Source organism: Tachypleus tridentatus, unplaced genomic scaffold (genome assembly GCF_004210375.1).
Source record: "Tachypleus tridentatus isolate NWPU-2018 unplaced genomic scaffold, ASM421037v1 Hic_cluster_2, whole genome shotgun sequence".
NCBI lineage: Eukaryota > Metazoa > Arthropoda > Merostomata > Xiphosura > Limulidae > Tachypleus > Tachypleus tridentatus.
The window spans coordinates 66192721-66212031 of record NW_027467782.1 but is presented as its reverse complement, the minus strand read 5'-3'; the positions used below and the strand labels follow the sequence as shown (position 1 = coordinate 66212031).

The window sequence follows — 19311 nt, the reverse complement described above, 5'->3', positions numbered from 1 at the left end:
TACTACTTATGTCTCACAGTACAATAAATGCTCTCACCGAGATTTGGTGTGGCAATTGCCATGTAGTGCATAGAAATTTCTTTGTCATTGACTGTGAAGCTATTTGAAGCTGGACTAATTTCACATACACTTTTCCCCATGAAGTACATTTTGAATATGAACTCTGATGTGAATTACCCACACATCATGAAGCCTAGAAAAGTTTCCAGTATCAATCAACATACTGCAAGGCTTCCCATCAATTAACCTGTTTATTGTTTTGTTTTAAACAATGGACATTTTATTTCATTTGAGAGGGATTGGGTATTCCAATTTGAATTTCACCTCTTACATCCAGCTAATTCCTGTTTCTCAATGCTTGGATAGTCCTTTATCATTTTCTCTTTACCTAGCCTTGAAGACATATACCTCAGAGTCTTAATAGCTGTTGATTCTCAGTGTTGGCTGTGTTGGCCAGGTTTTCCACACCTGTAGCAATTCACTCTTTCTAGTTTTTATTTCCTACAAACTTTGTTTGCAGTTCCAGGTATACGTATTTTCAAGTTACACTTGAAATACTTATTATCTTGTTCTTTATTTCCTCCATTCTATACAAGCTGTGTAAATAATCCCTTTAGTTTTCTAAACTGTCATCTGAAGGAACTAATGGTTCAACACTATCTGATCTAACAGCCCCATACCTTTAAAGTGGTGTTTCTATTTATGTATCTTCAATTGTTATGAATCATAATTCCACTACCAACTGAAGAGCTTCTTTTGTGTGTGTGTAAGAACTGAAATACCTTTCACATTTTACTTAACTTCAAGAAAATAGAACTTTGTAACAAAATCCAGAATTTATCAGTTTATATCTACAAAAACTTATTTTTATAAATACCAATTATCAGCTTTGTCCAAATTGATATTTTTGTCTTGCATGCCAGTTTACCATACTTGATACATGCACATAAAATAAAGAAAACATGCACTAACCAGATTTTCGTTTTTCTAGATTTGAGTCTTGACACGTTGTCTGGTTTCTTAAAAAATCGAAGAACAGTAACGATATTAAAAAATATATAATTTAGTTAATCAAAAATTTCATTTTGAACAAGTAGCTAAAAAAACTACTTGTAAGTGTGACTTGTTGGGTAAATCTATTATTATAAGCTAGAATTACTTGGTTAAACAGCTTCAATAATAATCCATACCACAATAACTCTATACAATGGACAGATTGTAAAATTTCATTGCAAAATTTAACATTCTAAAACCTATTGGGCTACAAGACTATATGATTAATGAAGTGATAGTCAGTGTTGTGAAAACTAACTTCTAGGTATCAAAACTAACAAATACAATATTTAACAAAATAAAGTTCTAGTTGTCAAAAGTATAGCAGATCCTCCAAACAGATATACCATACAATAGATACAAAGTACAGAACTTTTTTTCAGTATAGCTGTTTCAATTTAGAATTTAAAACATTGTGTATAAGTAATACAATGAGAAACAAATAAATTTGGAAAGCAATAGTCAAAAATAAATATTATTCTACAAAATTTGTTTAAAAATGCTATTTTTAAATAGAATTTCAATAAAATTCTTAAAGCTAACAAAACCAAAATCTGAAGAAGCAGAACAAGAAGGAAAGAAAATTAAAACATTCAATGCCCAACTTAACCCTAATTCATTTCTTAAGTATGAAATACCTAACAATTTAACTTTTCTGTATGTAACTATCAACCCAAACTTTGTTGGACTAATTCATCAGTTTAAATATACACACAAAAGGAAACAAGTTTTACCTGAATCCACAAGTACAATACCTTGTTATATGAATGATCACTTGGATACTAAGGAGGAAGAAAAGCCTTTATGTAAAATGCAATCCTTCTGATTGTCCACGGGAACTAATAAGTAAAGATAATTGGGAAACTTTGGTTGATCCTGTGGTGTCAAAGGGTTGTTTTCTAGAAGAGGATCTCCAGGTGCAATTAGTTTATTTGGGACATAGCTTGTCCTATTACAAGTGGTTAAAGAACCAGTCCTTTCCAAATGATCAACAGTCTGATCTTGTTGCTTGCAAAATGACAAGGAGTTTTCCTCCATTGTAGCGTATATAGTACTATCATCTTGAGTCTTGATCATATGACCGAAAATTGTAGGAGATGGGTTTATCTGAGAAACCTGACAACTAGACACATCAGGAAACAACTGATGAACTTGCTGGCTATTTAATATCTCTGGTTGTTGATATTCATGTTGATTCTGATACTTTGAAAGTTGCATTAAATCTGAGTTGTCAACAGTCTTAATTATATTTGAATTATTTTTGGTAGTCTCTTGTAATATTAATGCCTGTTCTGAATTTACTGTGCCTTCTGAATGACTAGTATTTGGCATAAGCCTTTCATCAGTTAAGTTGGAAGAAATATTTATGATTTGAGGGTTCCATTGTCTTTGTTTCTGCCTATCAGAGTCTGATAAAGCTCCAATGTTTTGAGATACACTCCAAAGGAATGCTAAAAACTGCAACTGTGATGCTGCAGATTGTGTTTCTGAGCTAAGCAACTGTCTAATACTGTTTGGAATCATGGCAACCTGACGATTTTGACTGACAGGAAGTGGTGTATACTGGATTCTGTTGGATCTGGAAGGTTCATTAAAAACTGGAGTTATTTGATGGTACTTGTTTAAATATTTAAACATTTGTATAATACTTTTCAGGTCTGTTTTGTAAATATATGTAAAAACTATATATATACCTTATCCAGTTCTCTTCTTTTTTTTTTAAAGTCTAAAAAGTGTTTACATTTTAGGCTAATATTTAACACTTTTTAAAAATGAAATGCTCAATATTTCCAACATGAACATACTTTAAGCTTTTGAAAACAGAATTTCAAATCAACATACTGGAGAATATTTTAAAACAAGGGGAAATAGAGATGAGGTTGTCTATGTTATATTAAAATGATCTGAAATATGCAGTTTAGTGAGCTATATAACAAACACAGCCAATACAAAGTTGTGGTGAAATGACACGCATCAGAACTATATTAAAATACTGTTTGGTATCTTATAGGTAATGTGATGCCACAGAAAACTAATCTCTTTTGAGAAGTGTGTATTGCAGTCCTAATTAAATGAAAAGCATTCAAGTTCAAGTTGGAGATGTAGAATTTCTAAGACTGGAAATCCCTTAAATTTAATGGCACTGGAAAGCAAAGAAATGTATGTCCAGAAAGAGTCCTACAAGTAGTTTCTGCAGCTAAAATAAGCAAATTGTTCCATCCCATAAAAGGTAAGGATTCAATATAAAAGTCAGTTGCAAAGCCATCCAAGTGCCCATGCAAGGGTCACAATATAATTAATAATAATTTCCCCTCTTGAAAAGCACCACAAGTCACATGTGTATAACTTACTTCCACCCTATTCCCAGGAAAGGAAGAACATCAGCAAAAAATGTATTAACTGAGATGTAGATGGGGAAAAATAGAACCACATAGTAACAATTGAGATGTATGTAATTTTATAACTGACAAAATTTGTACCACTTTCTACCACCACCAAGTGGGAAAAAAACAAAATATGATTTTCAGGAGTTTCTCATCATGGCTACTTTATCCCATTTTTCATTTCCCTTAAACAGAAAAATTCTAATCTGTATTTGAATGGATATTCTGATTTTGGTAAGTAGTGTGATTAAGTGGCTTTGCATTTTGAACTCATAGTACACTGGTTGTGAGTTTGAAGCTGGCCTGCACTGTTCTACTGTGTCACAGAACAAAACACTTTACTAAAAGCATTTCAATTTACCCAGTGTGAGGGATACCAGTCCTTATAAATAAATTCAACATGGGCATCCCACCCAGGAAGAATGGGTCACAATTCTCATTTGCTCAAAATGAGTTTGAAAGCATTGGGTATATATTCTTTCCAAACTTATGACAAGGATTTAGCTTATATTACAAGTCAAATACAACCTTTCATGTCATAGATATATGGGCTCATATATGAGGGCTTCAATACAAGATAAAACTATCAGTTTAGATTTAACATGAAAGTAACTATCTACCCCTCTGCCCAGGCATCATTCGTGCATGTCACAAAGTTTTAGTGACTTACATTTAGAATTTTAACTAACTACTTTTCATGTTATACGAATTAAAATAGCATAAAATCATAGCTAATAATCCATAATTTAATAGTACACAAGCTTTAAATTCTTAATTTTATAAGACAATATATAAAAACTCCTTAGTTTTCTCTGTCATAAATGTGACATTTTTTCTGTGTCCCTTTCTCTATTTTATTCACCATTCCTCAAATAAGTACAAAATTTAGTGTAAATTACCACAAAATCATCATTATTTAGTCAAACCATTCTTTTATAGCCTTCAATTTTGTTTAGTTCCAGAGCTATCAAATAGAAAACTCTTGCCACACCCAGCTGTCACATTTTCTGTTTTGTTGATGGTGCTCATTTATGTTTAATTCTATATTATGTATAACCAACAGAAAGCCAAGATTTTCATCCATGAAATGATGTATTATATAACAATGGCTTCTTAACATAGAATTCTCAATTTCTCTATTAATACAAGTTTCAGATGAAAGACAATGACTAGCTTGGATAAATTTGTAAAAGCACTTATCCCATAATTGAAAAGCCAGAAAAACTGTAATAGTTAGGGGAAATTACACGTATCATTACTTTTTTTTTTCATGTTTATTCATTGTTTATTATTACGAATGCAACTTAGATGTAAATATACAGATCTCTTTAGGTTAGTTAACATTAGATTAGGCACAATAAATAATAAGTCTTCATGGGGCAAGTGCACGAGCAGTTCATATGTAATGTAATTCAAGAGCATGCTCCTCACAGTGACATACAACTTATAGCAGTGCAAGCAATTGTTAGACGTGGTTCAAAATGTAATAAAACAATAAAGTTAAGTATCAATAGATGTTTCATGTTACAAATTGAAGTCATTTAAGAAAGAAAAAAGGGTAATTTAAATTTATTTTGATTTTATTTTCGTGATTACATTCAGTCAAACTGATCAATCTTTTATAGAGTTAAGGCAGAGAAAATAACAGACAAAATATAATTTAACTAAAAACAAACATTTGAAATGTATTTAACAAGTTTTTAGAGAATACTCAAACGAAATTATAAGATTTTGAGATGAAGTATTTTTAATATTCACTTTGCATACAGTTTAGTAAAAAACAATTCAATATACTCAGAGACAAATTGTTTTCTTTTAGTTTACTGAAAATAATTCACTAAAAAAATGTCATCAGTCAAATTGACCAAGTGCATGTTGAAAGAGTTAAAGAAATAAAAAATGTGGTAATTATACACACTACATTTTTCATTGTTAGTGTGTTTTATTTTAAGCCTCATGAAATTTAGTTTGTTCCTATAAAATGACAGAATGAACCTAACTTTATTTTAAATTTAAAAATAGATATTACTGCTAAAAATTTACAAAACACGTGTACATATACTCACAAATATAAAACAGAAATAAAGAAATACGTACATGTTTCCCAAGTCTGTCGTTACATTGTTTGAATGATTGTAGGGCTTGCCCTAAAAGCAAGTATGAAAATTATACTTAAAACTAAAGTTCCTGATTCTTAAACAACTAATAATTTTCTGGCAATGCATAAGCAAACATGTAAAACTAATTATCTAATAAAATTTAAGAAAAGCAGTTTTAAAATTTTACTCAACATACTTTCCATGCTAATAATAAAATGTTCTCATGAGAAAAAAAAAAAACTATTCTTAACAATAAACAATTTCATATATTGAGCATTTTTATTGCTACCATGCTCAAATATTCCAGAAGTCATTTGCTATGAACACATTATTTTATTTAGTTTTGACATTTTTTTATAAATTACATGTCAATTTAAATTCAAGACTATGCCATGAGTTGGATATACAAGACTGTTAAGTGTGAGCATTACTATTTAATTTATTTTGTGACTTAATAATCAATGGTTATTTTCATAATATGAAGGTTAAAAGTAATTATTTTAAACGTGATAGTTATACTTATTAAGAGTCGTACACTGTGTGTTGTAGTGTTGTTGCTGCAAAATTATTTGAACCTTTGGTATTTTTCTCACCAAGTGAGTACTGTTACATTATAATATTGCTTGTGTAGTTAAAAGAAAGTTCAAGGCCTTTGTGAACAAGGTGTGTGTATGTTTATATATACACACACATACTAGGTGACCAAACAAAGCAACGGAAGAGACACTTCAGTCAGAAACAAGTTAGAAAACATGAAGTTAACACAATTCAATAGAGATAAGGAGTATAATTTGTCTTGTCAAAGGTTACTCCAAAGTCACTGAACCCATCTATGTGTACTTTGATCAAAAGGAGATAATTATTTGAAGTTCATGATACAACTGTGGTACTCCACAGGGGTAGCAAAAGCTGGATGGTTGGTTTGGCATTTTATGGCACAAAACAACTAGGCTATCTATGCCAAACATCCAGTAAAGAGTTAAAATTAAAGTAAAATTATTAAAATTCATAAAAGGAAATCAAGGTAAAACAAAACAAAGTTCAATTTTTGAATTAAAAACATAAAAAGCATTAAATCCAATTTTTATATCTAGTCTACAGCAATAAAAGAAAAACCACAGTGATACAAGTTGTGAAAGACTTTCTGTAGCTCGCCAGGATGACTGACGGGTAAGTTCAAAATCAGCGTTAGTCACCTGAAGCTGACCTTTCCAGTCCTGGTTTTGAGTTATTTGATGTTATAGCTGATTTCAGAGAGTAAAGTAATACTAGTTTTAATAGACTTGTAGCAAAATTTTAATTATTATAACTCACCAGGATGACTAAGGGTAGTTCAAACATCAGCATTAGACACCTGAAGATGGCCTTTCCAGTCCTAGTTTCGAAGTTATTTGATGTTACAACCATTTTCTAATTTCAAATTGAACTAGATGTACTTTGATTTTAAAAGGAAATCACATTAAAAAAAATGTCTAATTTATAAATTAAAACTTAAATAGCATTAAAAAACTAAAACATTTCTCAGGTGGACAGTGTCACCATAGCCAATAACACTGTTTATCGCTACGGATAAACCTTGGTACAAAATGTTTAAAATGGTGTGGACCTTCAGAGTCATAATGATGGCAAAATAGTACAATGTGGCTTATTGTAACCTGAGTGTTACACACACAACACATTGGTGCATCAGCCCCAGATAAAAGAAAACATTGAGTTAAAAAACTGTGAGCAATGCGTAATCTAGTTAGAACAAATTCTTCCTTCTTAACCTCATGGAAGCAAGATAGCCAAAGTCCAATAGAGGGTTTTATTTGGAAAAGCTTGTTTTCACGATGCTCACTTCAGGTTGAATGCCAACTGGCACGGAGTCGAGCCTTGTATACAGGACCATAGTCCATGTATGGAACAGGCACAGCAGTGATAGTGCCAGAGTAGACAGATTTAGCTGTGGTGTTGAGCCTGTTCCTGCAAATACCAAGGTAGTCTGGTATCCAGAAGAACAGGATGTTACAGGAAGAACAAGTAGATGTTAAAGAGGAATAGGCCAATCGGTTTTGAATATCTGCGTGAACAGTATGAGAACTAACGGAAGCAATTCCAGGGCCACTAGAGAATTAAGCAAGTCAGTATAAATAGTGCAATTTGAGTACTACTTTGCTTCTAGGTGATCCAGGGCAAGAGAAATGGCATACAGTTAAACAGTGAATACAGAAACTGTAGAGGGGATTGTGTACACAACCACCAACCCAAAACAAACCATGGCAGAGCCCACAGAGTCACAGAGAACCAACTGTATAAGTAGGAATGGAAGGATGGTTCAAAAGATGTTCAGCAAATGACAGTATTTCCAATCAGGAGTATCTGCTTTTCTCAGATGACTTAAAGAAAGGTCACATTTGGGGACTGTAATAAGCCATGGTGGGATGGGCTGACCAGTGGATACAGCAATGCTATCCAAGGACAAACCTAATTCATCCAACTGCACCTGGATACAAAGACCAAAAGGAGCAATGGCAGATTGCCTGTTCTGAAAAAGCATGGCTCACCAAGGAAGGAAAACAACCACAGGTGGGATGCTGTGGTAAGGATTGAGGTTTTGAAGCATAAAGTAAAAACAGTTGCAAATGACAGAGGGTAGAGGAGGTTGATGAGACTATGTATAAGCTCTGAATTGGGGAAGTGTGAAAGCACCAATGCAGAGCCAAAATCCCTCATGATGAATGAGGTCTAGCATCTTCAAGGCTGAAGTCCTGGCACAGCCATAAACCAGTGACCTATAGTCTAGTTTTTATCAAATAAGAGCATAATATATCTTTAGCATGGAACATTGATTCACTCCCAAGGAATGGAAGAGAGGACATGGAGAATGTTCAGTGCTCTTGTGCATTTGGCCATGAGCTGCTTGACATTCAACTTACATTCAAAGAAAAGCCCCAAGAACATTGTCTCAGGGACCACAGGTAGAACCAACTTCACTGATACAGAGTTCAGGATCAGGTTGAATACCCCATTAGTGGCAAAAGTGCATGCAAACGGTTTTAGAGAGAGAGAAGTTAAATCTGTTTGATGTGGTCCACTTAAGTAAACAATTGAAGGCAGTCTGTAACTGCCACTCAATATACCTCATGTTCAATGACTGACATACGATGTGAAAGTTGTCAACATAGAGCCCATTTGCAACAGTAAGAGAGTTGTTCAGTGATGGCATTAATCTTTATAGTAAAAGTGTGACACTCAAAACACAGCCTTGAGGGACTCCAAGTTCCTGTAGAAAAGAATGAGAATGTGTCAAACCCACACAAACTTGGAATCTCCATAAAAAACTTAACAAAATGTACAAATGCCCACATAACCCACATAAATGGAGGTCTCAAGAAAATGCCATACTTTCATGTTGTATCATAAGCCTTCTCAGCATCAGAGTATATTGATACAAGATGTTATAGTTTGAGATAGGCTTTTCTAATTGACGTTTCAAGTTGAATCAGGTGGTCCATGGTGAAGCACTGTTGTTGGAACCCACATTGGGAGAGGAGGTTGTTTGATTTGAGGAACCAAACAAGATGAGCATTAACCATCCTCTCTAAGGTCTTACAGAAACAGCTCATCAAAGCAACTGGACGATAGTTTGAAAGAAACTTTAGGCCGCCAGAAATGTAGGACCATAGCCCAGCACCAGGCATCAGGAAAACATTCTCTTGCCAATCAAAAACAATCAGAAGAAGAGCAAGAGATATATGGCATAGCATTTCTTAGTGTATATTATCAGGTTTGATCGATGAAGGGCCAGTTTGAGTTCCAGTTTGGGATGATTATAATCACAGAGACAATCAGCTTGAAAAGAAAGAGGTGGTAGCTCTGCCCGAGTCTTGATGGCTGAGAAGTAGAGGATGAAGCAGAAGTGCTAGATACCTGGCAAAAGCTTTCACCCAGAGTATCAGTGATGTACCAGATATCAGCTACTTCCTGGCCATCAAGAGCAAGATCAAGAGGGGACAGAATTATATTGCCCACTGACCTTCCAAATCTTGTCCCATATGACTTTTGAACTGGTGATAGAAGATATGATGGTTGTGAACTTAATCCAAAGTTCCTTCTGGCTTTGACATCTTACCCACCGAGCATGTGCACGGAACTGCTGGAAAGCAATGTGGTGCGAGAGTGTGGAATATCTATGTAAGAAGCTCGTTTTGAACCTTCCATGCCATGTGGCAGGCAGGATTCCACCAAGGATGAGGATTCCATGGAAAACATGTTGAGGATTTAGGAATACATTGAGCAGCTGTCTATATAATAGTCAGTTACTGCTGGCACACAGTCCTCTTAAGTTCTGCAAGAGCAGTGAAAGAGGGCCAGTTTGCATCAACCATGGCCAGTCACTCTCAAAATTATAGGAAAATGATCACTGCATCATGTGTTATTGTCAACTCTCTATGAAAAGTGGGAGAACAGTGAAGGGAGCCAACTGAGAGATCAATAACATTAAAGGACTGACTAGGTGCATGAAAATAAGTAAAATAAGAACCAGTATTGAAAAGAGGAAGGTTGTGATCAGAGAGCATACGCTCTACAGAATGACCCCTCCCATCAATATCAGCACTTTCCCAGAGGAGATAATGTCCATTAAAGTATCCCAGGATTAAAAGGGAGGTGACAACTGTTCAATGAGAGTATCAAGGTTTGATTGATCATATGTCTCTCTAGGCAACAGGTAGAGAAAACAAACAGTGATGGTACAACCCAAGGAAACACAGATGGCTACAGCCCAAGGGTGTGTCGAGTGGCAAAGACAGAGTGGGCACATGCTGATCAACCAACTGTGTCACCTGTCCATGCACTCATCCATCAGACAGCCTGTCATTTCTGTAAAAAAACTGCCAAAAGGTGACTGTATTGGCAGGTTTCATAAATGTTTCCTATAAGAAAAGACATACAGGATGGTAGGAAGCAATTAGTGCTTTGATGTTGTCCAGATTAGAATATAAACCTCAAAATTTCCACTGTATCAAGGTGGCCAATTTTATTAACGTGTAGGTGAATTGGGTGGAGAGTCTTTTGTTTACTGACCATGTCTTTTTTTTTTCTTTATTGTCATTATTCGAGGGAAATCTGTTGACCTCCATGGATCCTGACCTGGGTTGAAGGGTTAGGTCTTTGTTATTCCAGCAACTGAAGACGTGAACAAATGATCATTTTGCATTTTGGGGTGAGAGAAAAAGTACCTGAGGAAATGCCTGTACCCCAAACCAAAGGAAGTGGATCTTTGAGTTTGCTAATGAATGTTAGAGACAGAGATGGGTGTTGACATTGATTCATCAACTTTTAACCATGGAGGTCAAAAGGCTTTTCATTTGGTTTGAGAATGATTCTTTTGAAGGCACACAGTGATCCATCTGCAGTCCCACTGTAGTAGTAGAATGAAGTGCAGCAGCACACGTCTGATATGAAGTGGTGAACAGCAACTTCGAGCCTGATAAGCTCGATAAGTAAGCAATGTTTTGAATCATCTTCAAACACTGCACCTTTTTTACTTCTAACCATTTAGGCAGGAGCAAAAGTAGCATGGGTGAGAGCCATTGCAATTGACGCAATGAGAGTCCTTGCCACTGCAACGAGACGCTTGGGATACCAACCAATGACACTGGAAACATCTAAGAGGGTTTGGAATGTATGGCTGTAGTGTGTAATTAAAATCACCTGCCTTAATAGTGGCAGGTGGACATGGTGATGTAAATGTTAAAATGAGTGGAGATATGCCTCACTGCAGAAACTCCTTGGGTGGAGAAACCAGCCAGAATCTCTGACTCGGGATGTTATTCAAATCCCTCTCAACAATAACCCCTCATGACAAATTCAAAGTAGCATGAGGCATAACTTCAATAGGTATATATTATGTAAGAAGTTCACTGCCTGAGATGTGGATGTTCCACCAATTTGTCACTGAGAGCAAAGCTTTCTGACTGAGTTTAGAGTCAGCAAGTCCCTCTGACCAGGGGTGTGCCCACGCACCTATAACCAACTTCCTGCCCCAAAAAAACAAGCTTATTCGTATGCATTAATAAATTAAAAAAAAATTTCAAAATGCAAGCAATAATATTTTATATTTTGCATGAGTGATCATTTTAGTGCGACACTTGAAATTTAGAGTCCTTGCAGAGCTTGTCAATATCAGCTTTGACAGAAGTGGTTGCCACTTAACTGACTGGTCAAATGTTCATCAGTCAGCTGACTTCTACATTTGGTTTTGATGAGCTTCATTTTGGAGAAAATTGCTCACAGCAGTAGGTGCTACCAAAAAGGGAGGCAATTCTTTGTGCATGACGGACAAATTGGGAAACTTTTCACGCACACAGAGTTTGTAAAAGTCTAGCAAACTGTTTTCAGAGATTTCCTTTAGTGTCCATGTCAGCCTGCAGTTCAATGAGTTCCATTTGGCAATCATCAGGACTGTCTTCCACTGCCAAATCAAAGGTTGAGCAAACAATTTCAATCTAATTTCAGTTTGTCTGAAATCTGGAAATCTGTTTGCAAACTCATCATGCAGCTTTTGTACACTGGTTCCATATTTGGTGCAATCCAGATTAAGAAATTCCAGTTTCCTGGTTGCAAGACATGTAAAATGGGTCAATATGGCTCTTCTCAACTGAACCTGGAAAGTTCCAATTTCTTCTCAAAAGCACAAATATGCTCAAACAACTTATTCACAAGTTGACTTTTCCTTGTAGTTAAGTTTAAATCAGACAGATGCTGTGTAATGTCTGTGAGGAATGCTAAGTCATTCAGCCAGTTCTCATTGCTCAAGAAGTCCACATTCTGACGTTTGCTCCATGAAGAACTTAATCTCCTCTAGATTCCAGAATCTCTTCAAAGTAGCAGCTCTACTAAGCCAACGTACAGCAGAGAAGTACAAAACATCTGAATACTCACTGTCCAGCTCATCTAAAAAAGTTTTAAATTGTCGATGATTTAATCCTCGTGTTCAATATAATTTACGCATTGACGACATTTTTCATGACTTCTGCAAAATCCAGAACTTTGGTGCACAAGCTCTCTTGGTGAATAATGCAATGGCTTACAACTACGTCTTGTGCTCCAATTGCAGTTAGAAATTTCTTGGTGAATCCATTTGTCCTACCTGTCATGGAAGGAGCACCATCTGTTGTAACACCACATAATTTATAAGGATTCAGTTCAAACTTTTCTACAACCTTAAGCACTTGTTCACAAATATCCTGTCCTGTGGTTGTGGAGGAAAGGCTTGCCATATCTAAAAACTCTTCGAAAACATCAAAGCCTGCAGTAACAGCTCTGATGAAAATGACAAGTTGGGATGTGTCATTGATATCAGTGCTTTCATCCAAAGCCAGACTGAAAGCTTCACACGAATTCAATCTCTTTCAAAGTTTCTTTGATGTCCTCTGAAAGATCTTTTGTCCCATGAGACAGTAAAGCGGAAAGGCTAGTTTGCTCCACCAAATATTTTTTCTCTGGACATGCATATTCTGTGAATATTGTTAAACAATTTTAATAAATTCTCCATCACTGAAAGGCTTTCCCTTTTCTGCCATACATTCACAAAGCTTAAAACTCAGTTTTGTCACCAGTTCTGAATTTTTCTTGAAAGTGGTAAAACACCTTGTTGCTTTTCAATGGATGTTTTAAATGTTCAATTTTGTCCTTTCGTGCCTGACCAACAATTTCATCAAACTGGGAGGAGTGCTTAGTTGCGTAATGTCGCTTAATATTGTACTCTTTCATGACTGCAATTGTAGTTTGACAGACGAGGCAGACAACACCTTGATTATGTGGGACAACAAGATATTTTGTGCACCATTCACTGTTGAATAACCTTCCTCATCATCAATTTTTCGTTTCTTAACTGCTGACATTTTACTAGCCCTGAAATCAAAACAAAAATTATTCTCACGAAAATAGCAAAGTAGAAAAAACAGAATTTATTTACACATGGAACCTCTTATGGACAGAAACACATGTTTCTAAATTGGCATCCCGATCATAGCCTTCCGGTACTTAAATTAATTGAGAATAGCAAAATACAGTGTGACCTCGCCTATTCGCGGTTCGCCTTCGCGGCCCCGCATATTCACGGGTTATGCGCGAACTGCGTTTTGTAGGTCACAGAGACTGAAAGGGCTTTTCGAGGAGATTTCTGTTGTATTTACTCAATCAAGCCGTTTTATCAATTGTCGTCTTCACCAAACAAGATTGACTGCTATTGGCTGACTGCCTCAGCCCCCAACAACGCAAACGGCAAAGCACAGCCCGGTAACGCACGGTACAATTTAGTGAAATACATAACAGTATGCAATATTGCTACATTATTACTGCATCAATGAGTATAAGTATCATTAGTGTTTGGGAAGCATTTCATATAGTATATAATCGCATACATATACGTTTTAAAACTGCATCCAATATTGTTTTCGCTATTCGCGGGAGGGTAAAGAACGTAACCCCGCGAATAACGAGGTCACACTGTACATAGAATCAGATGCATCTGAAAGCAAAAATTTTAATAAATTCAGTAAAGTCACAACAATATGCTAAATAATAATCAATTTACCTTCAATCTCTTGTAGTAACTGTAAAGGTAATAAAATTTTCACCAATAATGAATGACGGACAGCAGAGGTTGGAAAATTGTCGCCAGCGGGCGAAGGCGAAGTTCAGGACATGACATTGAGTCGTAGACAATAGTGCTAGTGCACGTCACCTATTCATGCCCTAAGGAGGACCAATCGAATTCGGCCTGCTCCTCTCTAGCAAAGATAATTTTAGAAGTTTGTCGAGTCGAAGCCTGGGAATCCCGTAGGATCGATGCTTTAAAAATATTCCATTTGCGTTGGATTACAGATCAGGCCACATGATTAGATTACAACAACTATGGCCACACTAAATGGCTTGGCGGGCCGGGTTGTGGCCCGCGGGCCGCCTGTTGCACACCCCTGCTCTAGACTCTTCTCAATGAAAAAGGGGAGACATTTGCCCTAAAAGTTTGTCTGAAAGAGAATGTACTACAAGAAAATGAGATACAAGTGTTACAGATGTTGAAGATTGCCGCTCAGAATCTTCAAGACGTGGTCGTTTACCTATGAACTGTTTTTTCATTATTTATTTAAGATTTTATTTGGAGGATCCATAATAAAAAAATTTGTCTATACCCACTGATTCCACCTATCATGGAGACCTATGAGGAGACTACTGCAATGTCAAATAAGGACACTGCAGCAATGCCAGGATTTTGTGAGCACATTACCCAAACACCAGCATCAGATATAATGTCTACAACACCTAATAAAACATCCAACACAGGTACTTAGTTGAACCTAGCCCAAGTGGACCAGCCGACACTAGGGAGGCCATACCCCAAGGTTGCCCATCTACAGGAATTCAAGGCCAAAGTGGTATGTTAGGATTGGACCCCTCAACCACCAGGATCCTCTCCTCCCCTTTATGGGTCACCACGCATGGCAAACACGTGGGTGGATGTTTAGATCCCAGAGGAGGTAAACTGAAAGAACAGAACCTTCCTGGGAGGTCCCTCACAATGTACAGGAATCCACACTGAGAGGGTAGCAAAAGTGAACTATTCACTGATACTATTGTGATAAGAGTTAGAGAAAAAAAATCATCTTGTCAGTTGGATTATAAAGTAATTATAAAATAATTTAGTTATAGATGCAACTTATGTACATAATTTTACACAATAGGAAACCTATTTTTGTCTTGTTTTGAATAGATTACTTTAAACAAGTTGATTGTGTACTGTCCATTTTCTGTTTGAATCTATCTCCAACAAATCATGAAAACCTACTGTAAAAGAATCCCAGCTACATATACAAAATTCTGACACCATGTGAATATTAAATTTAAGACTTCTCAATGTAATTCAAAAATATAATTAAAATGTCAATAGCTGCTATCTAGATGGTGAATGAAAAGTTTAATATATCACTGTATTAATTTTAATTATAATTTTAAGTAGAAAAAACAGATCTTCAATAATGCTACAAACATTCATACAAAACAAGTAAACAAACAAGAAAATAAAGACTAAAATAAAAAAGTGCCAACGGCTGTTTGTAAGATTCAAGTTGAGAAAGTACAAATCTTTAAATCTATTTGTATATCAGTATACACTTAATGCAATTTAATAGTAACGTTAGATTAGAGTAGAAACCAACATGTAAGGAACAAAAGTTAAGTACTGCACAAATAATGTAAGTTTACCTGAGTAAATAAGTATGTCAGTTGATCAGATGGATGATGACTACGAAATTGAGGATGGAATGATTCGGGGTAATGTTCAATTTTTTCATCCAATTAGTGTAGTTCAAATTAAGAGTCTGGGAGGAATATAACATCTGTTTTACTAGAGGATAGCATGTTTTCTATGTGAAGTTTGAAGTGCAGTTGGTGTGTTTTGAAAACGTTGGTGCCACTATTATTAGATAGTAAATTGGAAATTGCTGAAGAGAAAACAGTCTGTTTTGAAGAAATTGAAATAAACTTCCTCCTGAAGTGATGGGTGTTGTATCAACATCAGTGTTGACTAAGTAGCTGGTTAAAACTGTAGGAGATGCATTTCTAAGAGAAGTCTGAAACTTGGATACAACAAGAGAAAGTTGCTGAGCTTCCTGGCTATTTACTATTCCTGGTTGTTGCTGTTGAGAAAAATTAGAAAAGTTATTCTCTTTGCTTTGATTCTGATAATCTGGAAGCTTTAAAGAAGCTGTTCATGCTTTCTTTCACATCCAAATAATTTTCTACAATCTCTCTTTTCTCCAACATGCTTTGAATTTATGTCCTGTGAGCAAAGAGTATTCTGTCCATAATCTTGTGCTACAAGAGAAACAGCAGTGTTTATGGTTTGAGAGTTGTATTGTTCCTGACTTTGTCTGTTATCATATTTGTTCCCAGTATCTAATAGGACTTCAATTTGTTTAGAAGTGTACTGGTTCTGATTGAATGTGTTCAATTGCAGTTGTGATTCTGAAGACAGTTGTTCTAAACCACTCTGCTCTGAAATCACAATTGAAGTGGTAGAAATATCATCAGGATGAGGTGAAACAGCATCAGAATCTTGGATAACACTTGTAATATTATGGTAACACTCTTTGTGATGCTTTAAAAATGCAAAATTTGTGTTGCTTTTTTCACAACCTTTGCATCACAAGAAAATGGTTTCTTGTTCTGATGACTAAACATGTGCCTGATCCTAATAATTAAAATTTCAAACGTTATTTTTTCAACATTATTTTATAATCTGTATTTGTAATTTTAAAAAAACATTGATATAAAACTTTAATAAGTTTAAATGAAACTGCCGTTAAGTTTTTTTGTCTAAAAAAAACCTACAAATGTGTTTTGCAAAATACCATATATTGTATTCTTAAATTTCTGGAAATAAATATGAATTTCTAAAAAATTGTATGTTATACACATCCACAAAGATGTTTACAGAATCATTCACTATATAAATTTTGAAAAATAGAGTAATAATATATAACAGTACTGTCTGTTGTATAACTACTTCACAGAATGTGAAAGGATCTTCAAAACTGATCTGGAAGTTCATTAGGTCCAAGTGGGAATGAATACAAATTTTCAATTTTCCAAGTGCAGTTTTTATACGTTTAACTACTACCTCATCCCTTGTGGATGGAATTTCACCATATTTGATAGTGATTTATTGGGTTGATAGAGAGATAAATTTTCAGTTTTCCAGTATATAATTTGCATTTTTTTACCATTACTTTACCTTGTAAATGGATCTTCATCAAATCTGGTATGCAGGTTCATTGGGTCTATGTGGAGATACATGCAAGTTTATGATTTCACATTTTATATTTTGCAGTTTTTTATGGGCATATTTTATACTTACATGCAAGGGAAGCAACTTTTAATGTTCTAAGATAACCTTTCATTAATCATGTTTTTGATTTTTTTTGGCATTACAATAAAATTAACCACACAAAAGGTGTGTCAATATAATGTATCTGAACATTTTAAAGAAGTTACCCTATTATCTTAGAAATTTCACAACTTAAAACAAATATCAATAAAACCTCTAAATATTAATTTATTTATTAATTTTAAGATACTTAATGGTTATCATTTTCTGGTCATATTCTTTACATTTTATTACACAGTTTTGGTTATAAACTTGTAACAGAATTAAAGAAATTATTACACAGTTTTAACATTAATTTTTCCCTTTGTGCAAAAGTAGTCAAATGTAATAAAGAAGATTAGCTAAATGTAATTAATATTAAGAGTTTATATGGTGACTGTCAACCTAATTACAAACATGTAACATCTAGAGGAGATAATATTACACAAAATTAGAATGAAGAAGCACTTAAATGAAAACACACTCTAACACATCATTTTTACTGAATCAATTACAGATAGAGTATGATTTAAAGATGGCCTCACATTCTGATGAAAATGGACAAGGTTAAACCTTTTGATAATTTCTATTCATACTCACAAATAGTTATGTTGTATGAAAGCCCTATGGCACACTGGACAGACAAACTTTCTTTCATCAACAGGAACAGGCCTGTACTTGGTGAGTGCACTGGATTTGGCAGACCCTTTCTTATAAACTATATATGGTTTTTTATGAAGACGATTTAGAGATGAACAAGATTTCAGTTTCAGTTTAATTATGTTAGAATATGCTGGTTGGTTGAAACTTCCTGAAAGATAATTATGATCACAATGATGTTTGTCCAAGAAATTATTCAAATATAATTAACAAAATCAATACAGCATGAAATATAAACTTGTTTTGTCAACACGTATTGCAAAATTAAGACCTCTAGACTATTCTCAAATGAACGTCACAAAATTGTGCATCTCCCTTTAATATTTATGATATGCAAATTTATTTAGGCTTAAAACAAAATTACTTTAAACATGTATCTAAATTTGAAATAATGTACTTACTAAATGAATCTCCAGAATCACCAACTCCATCTTCACTGTTATCACAATTTGAAGAGCTAACATTATATCCAGAGGTCTGAGGTGATAGATGCAATTTTTTATTTGTTTTCAGTGTTTCACAATTCATCTTACCAGGTATTAAACTGAAAGCAGCATTAGAAGTAAAATCTGGGACTTGCATAGCTGATACAGGAACAAGGACATCACAACTAGTTAATGAAGTTGTGACTGGAACATTATACTCCTCTTCCTGCAACATACCATTTTCTTTATCATTTATAGAACACAATGTCACAGCCATTCTGCCAAGATCTAGAAATAAAATTTTCTGTCAGGCTTTTAGTTTAAGACTTGGACATCTAGCATTCTGACATGAAGACACAGCCATAACTGAAATATGAAATAATCTAGAATCTATTTGCTCCACTATTATTAATATTTTCCTCCTTATTACCATAACAAACCACTTTAATGATTTTGAACTAATGACTGAGTTTAGTACAAGATGGTATGAAGGGTAATTTGTTCTTTTCCCAGTTCTGTTTTATGTTTCACAACAACTGTGTTATCTGTGTAATGATGATGATTCTCTTTGTGTCTCTTCAAAGAACTTTCAGTGAAACAGGTTTTTTCACAACCTTTAAAATCACAAATTATCTTCTTCCTGATGCCATGGACAAGCATATGTTGATTTCTAAATGTAAAATATTCAGTTATTATTCTTTATTCATAAATTAATTTTATAAATGTTTTCTTTTATTTTATTCTTACACCATGACTGATTACAAAATAAGAGATAC

General features: G+C 34.7%; 2 protein-coding genes across 2 annotated transcripts; both read right to left on the bottom strand.

Annotated features, from left to right (window-relative positions):
• Positions 1-1824: 1824 nt before the first annotated feature.
• LOC143242371 (uncharacterized) lies at positions 1825-15850 on the bottom strand. The gene is made up of 3 exons (XM_076485727.1): positions 15788-15850; positions 5535-5584; positions 1825-2632 (listed from the first exon to the last, which is right to left on the bottom strand). The coding sequence occupies exon 3, from the start codon at positions 2575-2577 to the stop codon at positions 1825-1827; it is 753 nt and encodes a 250-aa protein (XP_076341842.1). The 5' UTR covers positions 2578-2632; positions 5535-5584; positions 15788-15850.
• A 217-nt stretch (positions 15851-16067) lies between these two features.
• Positions 16068-18846, bottom strand: LOC143242572 (uncharacterized). Its single transcript, XM_076486043.1, has 3 exons — positions 18512-18846; positions 18051-18261; positions 16068-16221 (listed from the first exon to the last, which is right to left on the bottom strand). Exons 1-3 carry the CDS (start codon positions 18810-18812, stop codon positions 16206-16208), a joined length of 528 nt encoding a protein of 175 aa, XP_076342158.1. The 5' UTR covers positions 18813-18846; the 3' UTR covers positions 16068-16205.
• Positions 18847-19311: the final 465 nt, after the last annotated feature.

Bases quoted from the DNA above. Each gene is read 5' to 3' on its own strand.
- LOC143242572 (XM_076486043.1), bottom strand. From the start codon at position 18,812: ATGGCTGTGACATTGTGTTCTATAAATGATAAAGAAAATGGTATGTTG. The intron at 18,262-18,511 runs GTAAGTACATTA...ATTATCTTTCAG, and splicing joins TGATTCTGGAGATTCATTTA to GAAGTTTCAACCAACCAGCA.
- LOC143242371 (XM_076485727.1), bottom strand. From the start codon at position 2,577: ATGATTCCAAACAGTATTAGACAGTTGCTTAGCTCAGAAACACAATCT.